This window comes from Miniopterus schreibersii (genome assembly GCF_964146895.1).
Source record: "Miniopterus schreibersii genome assembly, chromosome: 1".
NCBI classification, from domain to species: Eukaryota; Metazoa; Chordata; class Mammalia; order Chiroptera; family Miniopteridae; genus Miniopterus; species Miniopterus schreibersii.
In genome coordinates, this window is record NC_138101.1 from 146,992,540 (window position 1) to 147,013,947 (window position 21,408).

The 21,408-nt window shown below is 39.3% G+C and overlaps 1 protein-coding gene across 1 annotated transcript in view; it reads left to right on the forward strand.

Annotated features, from left to right (window-relative positions):
* The window catches only part of LOC308550949 (uncharacterized protein), a gene marked incomplete at its 5' end in the record, with an annotated part of 110,008 nt that extends 104,260 nt beyond the window's left edge, over nucleotides 1-5,748 (forward strand). The window contains 2 exons of the mRNA XM_081125370.1: nucleotides 4,416-4,550; nucleotides 5,107-5,748. Of these exons, the coding sequence (XP_080981496.1) occupies nucleotides 4,416-4,437 (22 nt within the window). The 3' untranslated portion in view covers nucleotides 4,438-4,550; nucleotides 5,107-5,748. The remainder of the gene's footprint in view (nucleotides 1-4,415; nucleotides 4,551-5,106) is intronic.
* Nucleotides 5,749-21,408: the final 15,660 nt, after the last annotated feature.

Consider the following 21,408-nt stretch of genomic DNA (forward strand, 5'->3'; position numbering starts at 1 on the left):
TCCAGGTCACCAGTACGCCTGAAAAGGAGCTTGTGTACACTTTGGGCATCCCAGTTTTTGTGGCTGCTGCCCAGGGGACATACCTTGTTAACCTGACTCTGGTGGTCAGCAGGGTTTATGTTGATGGATCCCAAAGGACTGTAACAGAGAAAAAGCTATTCCCCCAGGGTACAGTTCAAAGGCAGCAGACAATGTCCAGTCTTTCCATGAAAGAAGCCTATTGCTTATCTTAAAAGCTGCAGCCTTCTAATTTAATACACATCTAGACACTGAATACAATTCTCTCCATAGACAGGAAAGGCCAGCAGGTGCCTTTTTTTTCTCTCTCCCTGCCACAAGTCACCACATCTCAGAAAAAGAGCTTATGCACCTTTGGCATCCTGGCTATTGGGGTGACTGCCCTGAACACTCATTCCTTGATAACCTGGCTTTGGTGGCTAGCAGGGCTGTGCTCACATGTTCAATACAATATTAGGAAACAAAGAAACAACTCTTAGTTAGTTATCCCCTAAGGGCTTAGTGCCGAGGGAACACAAAGAAATGCCCATCGTCTAGTCTTTCTATGAAAGAGGTACATTTTAAAATATATACCTTTATTGATTTCAGAGAGAGGAAGGGAGAGATAGAAATATCAATGATGAGAGTCATTGATTGGCTGCCTCCTGCATGCCCCCCACTGCGGATGAAGCCCCCAACCCAGGCGTGTGCCCTGACCTGGAATCAAACCTTGATCTCCTGGATCACAGGTTGATGCTCAAGAGCTGAGCCATGGTCGGGCCATTTTTATACTTTAAAAGCTGCAGCCTGTGAGTTTGGCTGTAGCTTTTAAAGACTGAGAGCCTCTCCTTTGCTACACTGACAGGTCTTGGCACATACACAAATACTGGGAACTGCTAAGAACAAAGAATCTGTTTGGACAATCACAAAGGATTGGAGGGAACTAAGAGCTAGGGCAGGGATGAAGGATAAGGTTCATCTCCTATGCAAGATCAAGTTCTTCAAGACTTAGAGAGATGGCTGTTTTGTAAAATGCATAGGAAATAACAGAATCAAGGAAAATGAAAAAAATAGAGGAATATGTTCTGAATAAAAGAAAATGACCATAGCAAAATGATGATTGTAATTTACCTGATAAAGGGTTGAATATATGGTCATTAAGATGCTCCCCAAGGTCAAGAAAACAATGTAAAAACACAATGAGAATTTTAACAAAGAGATAGACAATATAAGAAAGTACCAAACAGAAATCAGTGAGATGAAACATACAATAACTGAATTGAAAAATTCCATAGAGGTGTTCAAGAGGGGTTATCTTTTCCATAGATAAAGCAGAAGAAAGTTCAGCAAACTTTAAAATTAGGCACAAAGTAGTCAAAAGTTAAAGACAATGAGAGAATATTAAAAGCGGAAAGACCAAAAAACTGGTTATATACAAGGGAATCCCCATAAGACTATCAACAGATTTTTCAGCAGAAACTTTCCAGGTCAGAAGGGAGTGGCATGATATATTCAAAGTGCTGAAAGAGAAAACTGCTAACCAAGAATTCTCTACCTGCCAGTAATACCCTTTGGATATGTAGAAAATATTTGCAGATAAGTAAAAGCTGAAAGAGTTCATCACCACTAGACCAACCTTACAAGAAATGTTAAAGGGACTTCTTCAAACTGAAACAAAAGGTCACTAATTAGTATGAGGAAAACATATGAAAGTATAAATCTCACAGACTATTCTAAATTCTATTTATATTTAGTTCATCTAATGTTGTAATGGTGGTTGGTTAATTACTTATAAATCTAGTATGAAGGTTTAAAGACAAAAGTAGTAAAAATAACTAGCTATAATAATTTGCGATGGATACCAAGGTAAAAAGATTTACATTGTGACAGCAAAAAAATAAAACATGGGGAGAAAAATGTAGAACTTTAGAATGCATTTGACCTTAATTGTTCAACTTAAAATAGATTGTTATAAATATATTTTACCTAAGTCTCATGTTAATCACAAATAAAAACTTATAGTAGATACACAAAAGACAAACCTAATCATTGCACTATAGAAAATCATCACATCACAAATAAGAAAGAGAAGAAATCAATAAAAGAATTGCAAAGAAACAGCCACATAATAACAAAACACCAAGAGTAAGTCCATACCTATCAATAATTACATTAAATGTAAATGACTAAATTCTCCAAATACAGACAGACTGGTTGGTGGATAAAAAAGACCCAACTATATGTTAACTATATATTGTGTATAAGAGACTTACTACAGCTTTAAGGATACACACAACTAAAAGTGAAGGTATGGAAAAAGATATCCCAAGCAAATATACACCAAAAGGAAGCTTAGATAGCTATAATTATATCAGACAAAATAGACTTTAAGACAAAGACTGTAATAAGATTTAATGATAAAGGGGTCAATCCAACAAGAGGATATAACAGCTGTAAATATTTATGCACCCAATAGAGAATCACATAACTATATAAAGCAAATTTTAACAGATATAAAGGGAGAAGTAGACAGTAATATAACGGTAGACTTTAATACCCCACTTTCATTAATGAATAGATCACCTACACACAAAAAAAATCAATGCAAACATTGGCCTTAAGTGACATGTTATACCAGATGAACTTAACATTTACAGAACACTCCATCCTAAGGCAGGAGAATACCCATTCTTTTATAAAAAAAATGGAACATTCTCCAGGATAAATCATATGTTAGACCACAAAACAAGTATGAATAAATTTAAGAAGGTTAAAATCATATCAAGCATCTTTTCCAGTTACAATGGTATGAAACTAGAAATCAGTTATAAGAAAAATGAAAAATTCATATATATGGGGAGATTAAACAACATGGTAGTGAATAGCCAATGTGTCAAAAAAGATCAAAAGAGAAAAATATCTTGAGACAAAAGTTAATGTAAATACAATAGAAAATAAAGACTAAAAAAGACAATATAAAAGATCAATGAAATTAAGAGCTGTTCTTTTGGTAATATAACAAAATAGTCAAATATTTAGCTAGACTTACCATGACAAAAAACAGAGAAAGCTCAAGTAAGTAAAATTAGAAAGAGGAGCCATTACAACAGATACCAAACAAATACATAGGATCATAAGAGACTACTATGAATATTACAGACCAACAAATTAGACACCCTAGAAGAAATGGATAAATTTCTAAAACATACCACCTATCAAGACTGAATCATGAATAGAAAATCTAAACAGACCAATTACAGTGGTACCTTGGTTTTTGAACATCTCTTTTGACAAACATTTTGGTTTACAAATGCCATAAACCCGGAAGTAAATGCTTCCGTGTTCGAACATGCCTCGGAAGTTGAACATGTCACACGGCTTCTACTGAGTACAAGATCCTGAGGCCTAGCTGTTGGCTGCTGATCCCTCAGTTTTCAAACGTTTCAGAACTCAAACCATCTTCCAGAATGGATTACATTAGAAAACTGAGGCACCACTGTACTATTACAGATTAAGTCAGTAATAAAAAACCTCAACAACCAAAATTCTGTCCAGGATGAGATGGCGCCACTGGTGCGTTCTGCTGAATATTGAAAGAGCTACTCCAATCCTTTTAAAACTATTTCAATATGTAGAAGAGAAGGAAACACTTTCAAACCAATTTATGTGGCCATTATCACCTTGAGACCCTAGGAAAAGACACTACCAGGAAAAAAACCCTACAGGCCAATATCCCTGATGAACATGGATGCAAAAATCCTCAACCAAATATTAGCAAACTGAATTCAACATTACATAAAAGGCATCAAACACCATGATCAAGTGGGATTTATTCCAGGGACGAAAATGGTTCAATATTTACAGAGCAATTAATACAATACAGCACATTAACAAAAAAGGGTAAAAATATTTCAATAGATGCAGAAGCAGCATTAGACAAAAGTCAATATCTATTCATGACAAAAGCTAAACAAAGTTGATATAGAAGGAACATATCTCAACTTAATAAAGGCCCTATATGACAATCAGCGGAGGACTTTCTCCTACCATCACATGCCCAACAAATGGATCCATATCATTAGTGCCGCAGCATTGGGCCAGTTTCAGAACATGGTGACCACAATGCAGAGGAACAAAAGGAATGAGCCAGAACTGCAAGTACCTAAAACACATTAGAAAGTTCTCTTGAATTTCTAATGATTCCTGCTGCCTCTAAGAGCTCAGATACTCCCAAATAAGAAACATGTTTAAGCCAGATTCCCTTTTCCACATTTGTTCTGCAGGATTATAGCAGAATATTGTGTTGAGCGGAACCCTGCTCCTTCTGCCCTCCCCACCCCTCATTTAAGTACAGCTGTGGTAGGAAGTTTACTACCTATTGTCTGTGACCTCTATTGAACTCTGCTTTCTTGCTTTAGGACTTTCTCAGAGGCCATGTAACACTGCTGGCCTGGATGCCCGAAGAAGGCAGCTTGGCTGAGTTGAAAGGAACGTTCCTCTGCCCAACCTGCAGCTCCATCAAAGGCTGAAGTTTTATCCTGTTTCACAGAATTGTAAGATTTATGATCAGTTAGAATGTCTCTCTGCCCTGAGACTAGATAGGAAACTTGGAACCTGGGTACTTATCATTAATAAAATGTCATAGAATGTTGGGGGTATCAACATCTGTGCAGCAATGAGAAGAAAGTAGACCCCTGCCAAAATCAGGATGTTTCCCTCAGTTATCCTACCTGTCCTGCTTCAGAGTGAGCTGGGAAGAACAAGGACTGGGAATGAAGCTCATATTGCTGATGTGACTGATTGTAATTTTCAGTCTATCACATCCAGACTTTTAGAGTTGAAGAGAACCCCTTCATTTTTGCCATTACTAACTACGTGATATTTTGCTTGTCTGAGTCTGGTGGCTCAGGAGACAAAGACTAAGTTTCCCTCCCATTCTGACATTCAAAGTCCTATGGCATTGCCTGTACTGCTTGAGTGGTATCATGTGTGGCCGCATCAGACTCTGAGTTACATGTAATATATCATCTCTAGGAAATTCTCCAAGCAGGTGGCTGAGCAGAAGGAAAGCTTGTTCTCTTTCCCATACCTTCTTCTGTTTACTTACAGAGGGGATCTATGATATTTCACTGACCCCAGGACACCAGGGATAGACCAAGGAATCATCAGCAGGAGATGGAAACCTTGCTGAGATTTGAAGTGATTCATTAGCCACTCAACTGTCTCCATCTTCACCAAGTCTCTGGAGAAGATCTATCCAGAACAAGGAACCAACATGGCTTTAATGCACTGATGTCTGGGATCAGCTTCACTGTTCTCCCCCTTATCATTTTAGACTATATTCTGGAGCCCCAGATATTTATTGTACCAATATGTGGGAAACAGGTACCTGATTTGTTCTCCTGATGGGAAAAGGTACCAGTTTGGAGGTCAACAGGTTTAGTCTACATGCTGAAAAAAATCCCTATTTAGAATGCAGTTATTTCCTTTTCCTCATATCCAGACTATTAGATATTAATATGTGTTCATATACTTGCACAGAACATGCTGTAGGTCTCTGAAGCAAGACAAACCAACTGCTTGTCAGATGAAGCACCTGTAAGAGTTTCAGCTTCTCTTCCTTTGGTCATTGCAACCAAATTAGATATCTGCTACATTCTAGAAAGGAAATGTCTATAAAGCCTAGCCCAGAACTTGGTATATGACATTTTCTCAATAATGTAGTGTTGAATTAAAACTCTAGAAAGAGTGACTATGCTGTTTCAGTTTTGCTATTATTATCAGAGTCCCAAGTTCATTCATGATCTGGAGAGCCTTTGACACTCTAAATGATGTGGTTTATCTTTTCAGCTCACATTTATGGGGTACCTCAAGGATAGACCCCAAAAAGAAAATCTTGCAGCCCAATTAACATACAGTTCTCCCCTCTGTATCCAAATCAGTTTCTTCCACTGTAAACAGACTTAATTTTCTTATTATATCTTCTGCTACCACCATGGCTGACCAGTGGCCAAAGTGTGACATGGAAAGAGCTCAGAGAACTTTAGCAATCCAAGTAGAAGTACAAGACCAAATATGGCAGCACTTCTTGAGGTGAACTGGCTTGGCTATTACCATGACAGGTTTTTATTTGGCCTGCTTTTAGTTAACACAGAGCTTTGAGACAGTATTCAGGATAAACTCAACCATGTAGAATTTTATGGTCTCCTCCCTTATATCCCTTCCTTCAAAGCTATTCACACTTTTCTATCAGACTCTGACTTGGTAGGTTCCCAACTCATATTGTAATTAACTTTGGTGCAAATCATGTTAGGTCTTCAAGTGCGATCAGGGCTAACTGGAGCTCCCAACCAAGGTGTATTCCAACAGTTCATGTCAACTAGGTTCAGGATAGTGCCTAAGAAGAGAAAAATATTCTTAGCTCTAGCAGAGATGAGTAGATTGTGTGTGTGAGAGAGAAAATGTCAAGCAGATGGGCAAAATTGTTTGGCAGGACTTGTTTTACTTTATAATCAAATACAGTAAGCCTTTTCCCTACTCAGAATTATCCTGTTTCTATAAGGAAATGAACTAAAGTACTTACCAAATGCCAGAAGAAAAAACATTTTAGGAATGTTACATAGCAGTGAAAATGAATGAACTCCAGATGTATGCAAAAGTACATAAATTAGCCTTAAACAATGTCAAGTGAAAATAAGTCCCAGATGACAATTTTAGCAAGTAGAGAAACAAAGCTAGATGCGATAGTTATTGAAAAAATAAATGATTATGAGGTGGACTATGAGGATAGAAGCAGAGGCATGGGCAGGAATGGAAAAAAAAAAAAAAGAATATGAAAGACATTTGAAATGCTGGTTTAGATGTTGGGTTCACTGATTTGTTATATAACCTATATGCACAAGAACATACCAAATGTGTCAAATATTACATAGAAGGAAAAGCAGCTAGATCCCCCCCCCCCCAACCGGTCATCTAATAGATCAACTTTGGCTCTTGACATAGTAGCAACTTTTCACTAACAACTTTTCCATATATAACGGCTACAGATAGTTAGCTTCCCAAGGAGCAGGTGCCAAGTTAATGGGTCTACTTCATCCCATCAAAGACAACTATTAAGAAATTCTAAAATCTTAGCAAGGAAACATGTAGCCTATGTTACCATTTATCATGACTGATGGGGGGTTCTTAGTAACTGCTTGATGTTTGTCTAAGGCAGGAGAATGCCTTAGCTAAAAGAATTTTCTTTTACCTTCAGTTCCAGGAAAAGGGATTGTCAGGAACAAGGGGCAGTCTTGGTCTCAACCCCACTGCCCAAAATGCTGTTTTCACCGATCTCACGTTACAAAGAAATTTGAGCATTATTTGAGCATTACTTAAGTCTCTTGCATATCTGCCACCAGAAAGTACTCCAAAAGGTGATATAAGTCAGAACTATGCATAATCCTTCTCACGCCACTGGCACATTTGATTGGATGTGTACTGACTCTCTTAAGCTATGGATTTCCCAAGACTTGAGAACATCAAACCAAAAAAGTATATTAATGTGTTGGTTTGCCAAATATAACACTTGCTGGACTCAATACTGTAGAACCTAGTCAACATGATTAACTATTTTATTCTAGGCCAAATACCTATGAATTATCTCATTAATCTTAAGAAGTCTAGATACTAGGTACTATTACCTCCATTTGGAAGAAGAGGAAATTGAGGTACCAAGGTTATCTTAAGTTATGTAACCTTCTGCAAATCATGGAGCTAAAATTCAGCCCTGATCATCTGATTCCTGAACTCTTATCCTTAAGCACCATACTCTGCTTCTTCCACAGTTAGCCAAAGATCACGCCAGTATAAATGAATTATTGCTTTCTGTAAGTGGGTGTCTCACAGGGTCAGATCACCTGGGCACCTGTCTTCTTTTAAGTCATCCAACCTGTCTTAGAACTAAGCCACAGCTCTAAGGCAAGTCAAAGAATCAAAGACAAAGGTTCTGTCTAAACCTTTCATTCAAAAGCACTGCTAGAGCCACTAGAGGTGACCACATGTTTTAAAGTGCATTTGTTCAGAATATGAAGCATCTGTGAAAAACAGAAGCATTGGTTAACTGTTCTCATTTAAAAACCTGAAGGGAAGGATAGTGCTCTAGTTTGGAACACTTTAATACAGAGCCACCATACTTTGGACTCAGCAGTGTTATCAGCAAAACGCACTGTCTAACAAATAACCTCTAATAGCAACTTCTTGACTGGGAGATTGTTGTACATTTTTGTAACATGGACACAAAGTACACGGGAAAGTGATAACATCTTAGACAAAAAAGATCAGGCTGTTGATCATGTACTATTGGATGTAGGTGACCTTTGCCCAGATACTTAGACTTGGGCTTGTTTTTGTGGATTCAAAACTAAGATCTCAGTGAGTGAGCAATGGATTGAGTCTGATGTAAATCAGGATGAAGGAATTGAATATTCCTAAAACAAAGTTTTTCTGCAACCTGAGCCACATTGGGTTGATGCTGGGAATCCTTACTCTGTGACAGACAGATTTTAGAACATAACAGTAGCATTACAGAACAGGAAAGGTTGTGACCCAGTCCCAGAGTGCCATATGGTCTAAACCTTATTAGTAAGAGGTCTTAGACTCTAATAACTTCTGTTTTCCCCCTGGATTTGAATGGTCCTAATTTGAAAAACCTTATCAAGTTAAACCAAAGTTTCTAATCTGGAACTTAAGCACCAAAGTATGGTGCTTAAGTTCCTTGAAGACCCTACACAAGGCTGTGGCACCCATTGAGCCACTACATCAGAAACTGATAAATTTCCATCTATTGACTGGGACAACTGACCGGGCAAGGGATCTACAATCTCCAGAAATCTTTCACTGTGCTTTCTGTTATAGTTCTGGAGAAGGCAATCTCCTCACAAGTGACTTAGTCTCTTTTTGAAGGCCTCCACCTCGGGGCCCCACCCCCTTTTCTAAGGGTTTGGAATATATGGAATGGGCTGCAGGAAGAGTGAGATGTAGAGTCAGCTTGCTGGGATAAAGGACAGTGGTGCTCTAGTGATGAGAACAGGCCAATAATGACAGTAACTAGAAGCAGGATATAAAGAAAAAATGGGAGAAAGGTTGATGGAAGCCATGATACATTAAAACTATTAAGTGCCTAGAAAGATGCTACTGATGGTTTTAAAGCACGGGAATGAACGTTCCGCATTCAAACCTTTCTGCAGCCACGTTCTAAGACCCTCCTCCCTCTATTTTGTGTTCTGCCAAGATACACCTATGCTCTGGAATTAGTGTTTATTCTGGTGTGGCCAGTGCCTTCCCTGATATCACCCCACTGTCCAATTCTAGTTTTCATGACCTTCTACTGTAATGTATTTTCCTTCAATCTTCTGACATACATGTGAGGTTAAACCAGAGTTCCTATTTTGTTACTAAAAAGGCTGTCGAAAACCTAGGTCGGGTACACTTTTCTACCAGATATCCCTTAAGACAGGAGGCATTCAACTCTACATTGAAACACTTTGAAGAATAGACCTGCTTCTAGGAGAACAGGTCTTTGTCTTCCCCAGGAGAAAGTTTACATTCCTTAATGCCCTCTTATGCTCCTTAGAGCACACTATCTGTTTCACATGGCCCTCCAAAAAGTGGCACAGGAGTACTTTACGAAGAGAATACAGTGTTTCACAGCAGCCTAAGGACAAGTACAAGGCCTCAGCCCGCAGTGCTTATACTGAGGCAAAACCTCCAGGTGAAGGGCCTACCTCCTGGCTCTGTAGGTGATTCAGCAACATCTGCTGCACCGAGACAAAAGAGTGCTTATTACAGTCCCCGTCATGGAACTGATCAACCATCTTCATCATTCCCCCTCATTCCAGTGTCTCCAGCCATTTGTGTGGCAGCCCACAGACAGGTATCACTCACCACCGGAGCCCATGGATACAGACCCTCCTAAGTCCCCGGTGCCCTGACAGCAATAAGGGAGCCATGCGGAATGAGAAGGCAGGGCTCCTACCTGCATGCTGTAGCACGTGGCTTTCCCCAGATGACTCAGATGTTAGCTTTGGATTGGAAATCACCCAGGCAGGCTTACAGAAAGCACGGAGAAGGGTAATAGAACCTCAAATCATTATCTTAAAGCTGTGTGAAGAATACTCAGAGTTGCTGATCGAAAAGGTAAGTATGGTAATGAGGTTTTTTTGAAAAAGAATTCCACTTGAGATAAGGGTGTGTAGCCCTGCATTTCCTTCACATGTAAGCAGATCCCGTTGGTCATTGTGCCAAATGACATCAGCATGCATGATTCTCTTATGTAAGCTCTCAAAGCAAAGGGCCTATAACCAGAGTGCTATTTAATTTCCGACTTTTGTACATACTCAAGTGAAGAAAGTTATTTTAGACTGCAGTTCTCATGATGCCTCTTTGAGAAGCTTCAAGTCGATTTCTTGGATCATGCTTTCTTCACAATACACAGCTTTGCTCAGAAAATGTCCCTATGAGCTTGCTGCCTTCTGTCACATTTGTCGGGTACTTAGTGCTCCTTGGGATTCTCTGTCAAGCTTGTGGTTATAAATTTTGTGAGCACATCGTCTTCTCCACATGAACCCCGAACCAGTAAGCAAATGAGATCTTTAGGAAACAGTACAAGGTGTTCTCCTGTCTATCTACTGTGCCTTAGGCTAGAGTAATAGACAGCTCTTATTTCTGAATTCTATTGTTGACAGTGGCTTACTGGCACTAACTTTCTTTGCCACTGTGTCAGATGAGTGTTTCTCAGGTGCCCTTAAATATTCCAGAGCCCATGTCTTCATGTTCAACACCCTCAAAGTCCTTCCCAGAAGCAGAGGCCAACCTCCATCCCCAAGGTTTGCTTGGTTCACATCTCAGTTGTAATAGTCAGATTAAGGAGGCTGCAATGTGAAGTCACCGTGAATCAATCAGCCTCACCTTTAACCCTGTCCATTAGCTCTAAGAATAAGCCTAGTATATTGGTCTTAGCCAAGCCCCCTGGATGAGCATAGCAACAAGCACAGGATCAAGGCACCAAGAGAAAAATTAATCTGACCATGTGGACAGAGACTCAAACTATTCCTGAACAACAGAAACCGTGAAGTCATACTCTCCACTCAGATTGAATTAGGTTGTATGGAACTTCATACAAGCGCAAGTGGCACAGACATACTATGCAGTAAAGACCCTAAAGGCTGAGACCCAGTGCCAGAGGCATTCCAGCTGTCCGTAGTAGAACCTAACCATAAACATTCTGCTCTTCAGATAGCCTGATAAGTTTGTTTTACCGATGTGAGGGCAGCAGCTTCAACACGCATCTGTATATACACAATGACAAGTTTCATATGTGCCAGTTAATCAGCATCACTTGTCAGATGCTTTAGGAAGTAGACTATTTAAATGCAAAGGCTATCATTTACAGAGGCATAAAATTAAACAATATATTTCTCTATGAAGGTCTCCTGATGAAAACTGGGAATTTTGACTTTGCAACAGGGAGATAGTGGGATCTTCCTGGAGTTACTCTCAGCAGGTGGAGTGATCTATTTGCTTTGTCTTCTAAATGACCCCATAGAGGATCCTAACTGGAAGGCCATCCACCAGTTTGTTCCTAATATATTTCTTTGGCATTGTGTTATATGAGCTTATCCTGCAGGAGCTGCCTCTCTCTCACAGCCAAGATCAAATAATCTTCTTGTTGGGGCAAAAGTATGATCTCTCCAAACTACTAGTAAGTTAAAGTAAAACAGTCCCAAAGTAATTCAGAAGGTTGGAGCAGACTATGTTAAGAACATTAAAAAAGACAAATCTCACTATTTTCAGGTTCTATCTTACATTAAACTATCCAACACTGTTTACCAAAAACCAGTTGCACTGAGAAGCTCTCAGTGACAGTGTGACACTTATATACTTCTAGACCCTTTCCTAGTCATGACTGCTAGAGGAAGAAGGAAGGGCAGCAGAGACACGGCCCTTCTGTTTCCCTTCCATAGGATCAGAAAACCTGTTTGCAGAGACGTTGCTGAAAAGATACTTACAGTTCATCTTCTAGAACAATCATAGGGCTATAACTTCACATTGCCTGTTTACCTTTTGTAGCTACGGGATAATGAAGCCATTTGCAATTTTGGTGTATTCTGTTTTCTTACCTGTCCATGAGTCAAGCCTGCTTCAGATCTATAAATGGACGCTGACAGGCCACACATCAAGTGGTGCCCATCTATTAACTAAATAAGCAAAACACTTGAAGGAAAAGTTATGGAGATGTTTAAAGTAAAATGGCAGCTAATCCAGGCCCTGAGGGGAGCAGTATGTTTGGAAACAAGACCCGTTAGAAATGCTTATCATGGAAAGGCCATTGTAGCAAGGAAATACGACCTGGGCACCAAAGAGGTTTTTTACATAATGTACCAGACAAATCTTGTCTGTCCAGTTTTTTCAGCTGACTGAAGGAATTCACCTTCCTACTATGGACACTTACCTTACGAAGCCCAATGAGGGTTACAGTGCATTAGGATGGTGTTCCAGGTAAACTAATTGACCTTCCTCTGTCTCCTTTTCCTGAGGAGCAAAGAAGAGTGGGAGGCATTCGATACATTTTATATAAATCGAATTAAGCAATATGTGATTTTTGTGTCTGGCTTCTTTCATTTAGCATAATCTTTTCCAGGTTCATCTAAGTTATAGCATGTATCAGCACTTTACTTCCTTTTATGGCTGAATAACATTCCATTGTATGGATATGCACCATATTGTTTATCCATTCACCAGTTAAAGGACAGTTGGTTTGTTTCTACTTTTTGGCTATTCTGCATAGTCTTCCATGATCATTTGTGTACAAGCATTTGTTAGAATAGAGTTATTAATCTTTTGGTTATATAGTTCACCCTTCAACAACATGGGTTTGAAGTGCACAGGTCCATTATACAAATTTAACACCAATTCAACAACCATCTGTGAATATACCTTCATGAGAAAGTTCTGAAATCCAGGTGACAGGTTACACACCCAAGCGGAGCACAGAAATGAGAAAAGATGCATTAAAAAGATTAAGAACAGTTTCACTTTACCAATGTCATTTGTACCCCAAGCCAGAATAGTACAGCACCAAAGAAGCTCCCTTCAGCCCACTGTTCTCCCATGGGGTAGAGACTAAATGGAACATCCAACATCTGCAGCCTTTTGGGAAGCTACTTGAGAGGCCTACTTTGATTGTGCCTTACCCAGAACACTGAATTGGCATGACTGATTGCCTGGGGACAGGTACAAACATAGAGAACGGTGGGGGCTCTCAAGAATCAGCACATGGATCTCAATAGCTGGCCTGTGACTCCCTGGCAGAATATCTGCCTGCCTGTGGATCCTGGCATCAGCCCAACCTTCCCATGCAAATTGGAGAGGAAAAGGTAAAATTATCTTTATTTGCAAATGACATGTATGTAGAAAACCCTAAAGACTCCACAAAATGCCTGTTAGAATAAATGAATTCAGTAAAGTTTCAGGATACAAAATCAACATATAAAAACCAATTACATTCCTATACCTTAACAATAAACTATCTGGAAAGGCAATCCCATTCACACAGCAACAAAAAGAATAAAATAATTAGGAATAAACTTAACCTATTAGGTGGAAAACTAGTACACTGGAAACTATAAAATACCGATAAAAAAATTAAAGCAAATGGAAAGAAATCCCATGTTCATGGATTGAAATAATTGTTATAATGTCCATAGTACCCAAATCGATCTACAGATTCAGTGCAACCTCTATCATACAATAGTATGAAATCTGGTAGCTTGATACCTCCAAATTTGGTTTTTGTTTTTTTTTCCTCCGGGTAGCTTGGCTATTTGGGGTCTTTTGTGGTTCCACACAAATTTTAGGAGTGTTTCTTTCATTTCTATGAAGAACACCTTTGGTGTTTTGATGGGGATTGTAGCATGGACATTTGGGTAGCATGGACATTTTAACAATATTAATTCTTCCAATCAACAAACACAGGATGTCTTTCCTTTGTGTCTTCAATTCTTTTCAGCAAAATTGTATCATTTTCATTGTACAGATCTTTCAGTTTCTTGGTTAAATTTATTTCTAACTATTTTATTATTTTTGATGAGATTGTGAATGGGAGAGCTCTCTTCATTTCTTTTTCAGATGCTTCATTATTAGTGTAAAGGAATGCAACTGCTTTCTGAATATTGATTTTGTATCCTGCCACTTTACTAAAGTTGTTGATTAATTTCAACTTTTTGTGATTTTATATAAAATCAAAGCCATAGTAATAAAAACAGTATGGTACTGGCACAAAAACAGACACATCAACCAATGAAATAGAGTAGGGAGCACAGAATTAAATTCTAGCATGTATAGTCAACTAATATTCAACAAGGGAGCCAAGAACACCCACTGGAGAAAGAGTCGTCTCTTCAACAAATGGTGCTGGGAAAACTAGAGAAACACATGCAGAACAATGAAATTGGACCCCTATCTAACACCACTCATGAAAATGAACTCGAAATGGATCAAATACTTAAACATAAGACCAGCATAAAACCCCAAAAAGAAAATGTAGGGAAGAAACTCATTGATATTGGTCTTGGCAATAATATTTTGAACATAATGCAAAAAGCACACAACAAAAGATATGAAAACAACTCAAAGGCCCATCAATAAATAAATGAATAAAAAATATGTGGTACATATATGGAATATTATTCAGCCATGAGAATGGAGGGTATCCTACCATTTGAGACAACATGGATGGACCTTGAGCACATTATGCTAAGTGAGATAAGTCAGACAGGGAAAAACAAATACTGTGTGATATCACTTATATGTGGAATCTAAAAGAACCAAAACTATAAAAAAACAATAAAATGGTGGCTACCAGATGGTGGTGGTGGGGGGGGGGGATAAGAGTGATAGTGTTTAAGGGTACAAATTTGTGATGAGTAGTAAATAAGCCACAAAGATTTAATTCACAATATAATGAATATAGATAATATTGTACTATAACTATATAATGTAAATATCATTACAATGGCAACCACATTATAATATATAAATTTATCAAAGTAAAAAATTCCAATAGCATTTTTTTTTTTTAATCCTCATCTGAGGATATTTTTTCCAATGGTTTTCAGAGAGAGTGGGAGGGAGGGAGGGAGAAACATTGATGTGAGAAAGACACTGATTAGTTGCCTTCCACACATGACCCAACTGGGACTGAGGATCAAGCCTGCAACTGAGGTACATGCCCTTAGCTGGAATCGAACCTGGGACCCTTCAGTCCAAGGGCCGATGCTCTAACCACTGAGCCAAGCTGGCTAGGGCCCAATAGCATTTTTTATAGAAATAGGAAAGAAATCCTAAAATTCACTTGGAACCACAAAAGACTCAAAATATCCAAAGTAATTTTGAGGAAAAACAACAAAGCTGGAGGCATTGCATCTCCAGCTTTTAGATGCTGTGCTTGCTTCCTCCCATGGCCACATCAAAATTACAATGAAATTACAGAACTATCACTGAGAATCACCTGAAGACCAGATGAACAGAAGTCCTGTAACTAAAGATTTAAAAAGAAGCCATGCCAAGACTAGTAGGAAAGGTGGAGACATGGAATAGGTAGGTAATTAAGAATTGGGAGGAGCCTGGCCAGTGTGGCTCAGCAGTTGAGCATCGACCTATGATCCCGGAGACTGCGGTTCAATTCCAGGTCAGGGCACATGCCCATGTTTTGGGCTCGATCCCCAGCAGGAGGCGTGCATGAGGCAGCCAACCAATGACTCATCATTGAAGTTTCTACCTCTCTCTCTCTCCCTCACTCTTCCTCTCTCTGAAGTCAATAAAGATATATATTAAAAAAAAAAAAAAAAAGAATTGGGAGGAATATCTCAGCTGCAAAGATTCTCCCTGAGGAGCAAGGGGTCCCAGCCTGACACTGAGGTCCCTTCCTCAGGGCTCCATTGCCTTCAGGGCTCCAGGAGCCTTCATAAGATCTGTCTGAAAAATACTGTGAAGTACATCTGAGGAAGAGGAGGGCAGCATGCTGGAGACTTAGATGCTGCGGGTCTTAAAGAGCCCAAGCATAGACTCATTTGCCCACAAACTCACTCACTCTGGGCTCCAGCAGAGGAGCAGTAGCAGAGCCAGAGACATTCAGGGAGGAACCAAACTGACTAGTTTCAGGGCAATGGCTGGAGGGCAGCAGGGGAACAGCTTTGTCTGAGGATGGAAGTGACGATAGGCACCACTGTTGCTGTGTTGATTCCTTCCCCTACCCAGCCAGCCTGGCACAGGCATGCACCAAATCTGAGCTTTCCATTAAAAGCTAAATTGTTTGCCCTGCCCTGGTGATTCCATGAGACCTGCCCCACCCAACTAGCATGCCCTTCTCAGCCTCTTCCAGTGATGACTCCACACAAGCAGCCTGCGTCAGATCATGATGAAGACATTCCTAAAATCTCTCAAAGGTCCACAAACCCCAAACAATCACTGTCTAGTCTCAGTGTGTCCTGGACCTCTTGCTAAGCTACCCCAAGCCTAGCGCAAGTGGTGACTTGTCTCAATTTGCATTTAACTTCCATTAGGTAGCCCCAAGTTTGGCATACCAGTAGCCAGTCTTGGACTGGAATGTAGCCTTAACTGCGTGACCACACACAAGTGCCAGCTGGCCTCAGCTCACATTGTGATGCTCACCAAAGGGTCACAAGCCCAAAACTAGTGGCAGCCAGTGCTGATTCACCCAATAGCCTCTCCCAAATGACCTCCAAGTATAGAACAAGCGACAACCAATCTCAGATCATTTTGTAACTCCCATCAGAGGGCCCCAAGCTGGGCACAAGAAGAAGCTGACCTTGACCTGCACCAGAGCCCCTTCCAAGAGACTCCAGAACCAAGATACCTGGTGGCTTCAGACCATACCAGAGTACCACCCAACAAACTCCACAAACAACACGCCTGAAGGGTGGACTTGGCTGGCACTAGAGCCCCCTAAAGTGAATTCTGCTCCATGGAATCAGCTCTGGCACAATAGCTCGTCCATTGTAGTCATGGCCTGCCCTCATAGTCAGACAGAGGGTCAATCTCAACCTACATGCAACCTACATGATGGACCAACAGCAATCGAGGCTCAACTACAATAAAAGGGCACACACAATCCACACAATGGGCACCCCTGGAACACCCTCCTCAGGTGACTAGGCAGACTGCGCCAGTGTCACAGGACACCTATGACATAAGGCCACCCTCCCAAGACTGGGCAATGCAGCGGATCTACCTAATACACAGACACACAGGGGGTCAGCCAAAATGAGTAGACAAAGAAACATGTTCAAATAAAAGAACATGACAAAACCCTAGGAAAATAACAAACAAAATAGAGACAAGCAAGCTACCAGATACAGAGTTCAAACATTGGTTATAAGGATGCTCAATGAAATTAGGGGAAGAATAGATGAACTCAGTGAGAACTTCAACAAAGAAATATGAAACATAAAAATGGAACTGCAACATAAAAGAGAACCAGTCAGAAATGTAGAATACAATAACTGAAATGAAGAATAACATAGAGGAAGTCAACAACAGATTAGATGAGGCAGAGGACTGAATCAGTGATCTGGAAGACAGAAGAAAATACCCAATCTGAACAATAAAAAGAAAAATTAATTAAAAATAATGAGAATCGTTTAAGGGACCTCTGGGACAACATCAAGCATATCAACGTGCACCTCATTAGGGGTACTAGAAGGAGAAGGGAGAGAGCAAGGGATTGGATACCTCTTTGAAGAAATATGACTGAATGCTTCATTTCCCAGCCTGGCAAAGGAAATAGACATAGAAGATCAGGAAGCTCAGAGAGTCCCAAACAAGATGAACCCAAAAAGGCCCATACCAAGACATATAACTGCCAAAAGTTAAAGACAAAGAGAGAATCTTAAAAGTAGTAAGAGAAAAGCAGTGAGATTTTGGGTTTGATGAGACACGAATATCCTTATTCCAGACAACAATGGGACACTGACAATATATAGCATTCAGTGATATCAGTTTCTCAAAACATTATTGATGGGTGTCTGTGATGCAATGTCAATATAGGAAAATTAGTTGGAAAATTATGATAGCTACTTGATTGGAATTGAGCAATGGTGAGTATGAAGATTGTTGACTGGATGCCTTTGAATTTGTTGAAGAACTTATTAAAGAACAATAGGCTACATGCTTAAACATTCAACTGAAGGTTCCAGTAAAGAATCTCAGAAAGCTTCTCTAGAGACGGTAAAGGAATCCATTACCTTATGTAGCCACTGGGAAAATATGGTTGAGCATCAGCTCCAACGCCCAACTTTACTGGATGTAGAGACTGCAATACTTTGTCAAATCTTATGCTAACATTAGGTCATTGGTTGGAATGGGTTGAGATCTTGAGACTTGGCATGAGAACATTTGATTAGACAAAAGAGGCTGAGAACCATGTTTCTTCAAAATCACTCAATTCATGTTTGCTTGGGAAAACAGCTTCTTCCCCATCTAAAGACATTATCTTTCCTTAAAGCACCCTGAAGGACTTCACCTAGGGCAGTTGCCTCTAACACCACACCCTCATTGCTCCAGAAACAAACAAAAAAAAACCATTTCAATATGGTCCTGGGAAAATTTGAAGGTCTGCTCAGGAGGAGATAGCTTATACATCAGAAGAGTTCCATGAGTTGTATGGAAGAAACCTTGAGTACATGTATAAAAAAGGTTAATAATAGGATTTTGACCAGAGAGAAGAAAATAAACTTTGGTCATGCCAAGTTCATCAATATGGTAGTATTCACCTAAGTTTTGTTACTTAATATATTGACTCAAACACCCGAGATCTCTATCCATTTTTCTGCTTGTTAATTATAGCTTAGAGGCAGCTGTTGTAGGTCTAAACCTGTAATTTGCCTAAAATAATAAAGAATGGACCCCATTCCCTACCACAGACAGGAAGATGGAAATGGTGTTCACCTATTAAGTACAATGTATTCAGTCATACCTTAACCATATTTCTTGGGAGGGTTCATCAGTAGGGTAATACCAGGAATCTTGAGATCTGTGTGAATATTTTCTGTTTAAGGCAGAAATGACACCATTGAAAAGATTCCCTGATTTTATAGTAATAATGAAAGCTCAGGGTAGTAAACATACTTTATTTCTCAGACTTACCCAAAGTAAAGGTGGGTATAGTTTCTCTAAGTCATCAGGATGGAATAATGAGACCTTTGACTTAAATGGATCTGTGGAAAAAGCTAAGGAATCACACACTGTATAAGGATGGCATAACCACGTAAGCATAAGAGGTACAGGCCTAGTAGACAAATATGAAGTGAGCCACCCTAGTAAGAATTTAAATTCCTACCTAAGCCTACCCAGAGCTCCTTGACTGAAGAGGAAGCTGGGTCCCTTTAAAGATAAATCCATGAAAACAGCCATAAGTGTTTACTTATAGAAGGTTGGTTGATAGCACATTAGAGAAAGAAAAATCTTAAATATTCTGGGGTTACTAGTTATTTGCATTGATATAACACTGAATTCTTGAAACATATAAAATCACCATGATCCATTGTTCTAAGAAGAAGCTTATGCATGGTATTTGATTAACGGAGTCCTAATGCAAGTCCATGTTGCAGTGGGCTTACTGGGCCCAGATTTTAGTTATGTTTCCTTAGTATCTCTATATTATAGGAATGAAGCCTTAACAGCATCTACACATAGGTTTGCTGACTTGTGGGGTAAAGGCTAATATAGCAGAAAGGGTCTAGAAGCCTCATTTATTTTATGAAGTCAGTGAGGTTCTCAAATTAAAGTGAGTTAAGAACAATGTAAAATGAGGTAGTTAAACTAATGTTACAAATATATAAAATGTTAACATACACATGCATATATAATATATAAATTTGATTATATAATTTGATTACAGTCATATAATTTGATTTCATGTATAAATTTTGATTTTACATATACTTTGATTATGCATGAGATTCGATTATATATACATAGGTTTGATTATATATACATAGATTTGATTATATATACATAGATTTGATTATATATGCATAGGTTTGATTATAACCTGATTAAATATATATATATGTAATTGGATTGCATGTGTATGTGTATATATATAGTCAGGTTGCACACACATGTATATGGATTATGTGTGTACATGTATAATAGGCTTATATATATATATAAATACTCAAAAAGAGATAATTTTTCACCTCCATATTGCTTCCATCTTTTGAAGATGGGTATCTACTTAATTATACAGAGTATTTGTACTAATAATGTGGCATTTGGGAAAATTGGGATAAGACATAAAACTTTCTTTTACCCACTGAAAAAGTCCAGGACAGGGCCTTTGATAAAAGGCTTCATCTTAGCATATCTGGTTCTGGAAAGGATATTTCCCTTTCTGAGCAGGAAATCAAGGATTTATGGGGCCCCTATAAGGGCTGACTGTGAGCATCTGCTTCCAGGTCTTGTTTGGGAAGGAAGTTGCCAAGACTTTCCTACATCTGTGATCTGAAGTCATTGATCAACTAATAAATGTACTTTCGTAATTTTATCACTTTTCTGGTCTGAGGGCATAGGGAAGACATGGATCTTACACATCAGAACAGGAGAAACTCTTGGCTGTGCAAGAGTAGAACTGCTGAGAAATCAATGAATCTGGCTGTAGCCTCTGCGGTGCTATTACCACCATGTTCGAAAACTAATCTAAAACTCCTAGCAGGGCCTTAGACCTGCTCAGCAGAAAATGCAAAAGGAATATTTATACTTTTAAGAGATTAATAACATGATTCTTTTATCCAAGGTAAAGCCTGGATATGCTTTCCGCCCCCCCCAAAGAAATGTTCCAGGTTGAGTACAAGTAGAATACTGGGTACAAGTAAAATGTTCCCTTTGAATTACAAAATACCTCCATTAAAATTCATGACCTCATAGACTATTTGGCTCAGGAACTGTGCTCTGGCCTTAGTTCATCATCTAGCACCTGCGGGGCTGTGGAAGTACAATTGCAAAGTGTTTGTTTTTAAGTCATACACAGATCCCTGAACTGCCTGAAGGTGGTTTTGGGGGTGTCAAGAAAGAGGGAAGGCAGAATATGATTATTCCTGCAGTGACATGTTTTCTCTCTGACAAAGTATCTGATTGGTCACTGGGCTCCAGAAAGAGTGCGGGTGGCCTCTGACTCGCTTAGGGAATGGTGATGAAGACATTAGGAGACAGTCATCCGTACATGCAGGCACCCAGCTACAGGTAAAGTAAGCCTTGTTGTTATTATTGCCGATTAAATAAATGGATACTCGATGATACGTTCATAACATTGAAAATGAAATCCTGCAAGCTAAAATATCATTAAGGATTTTT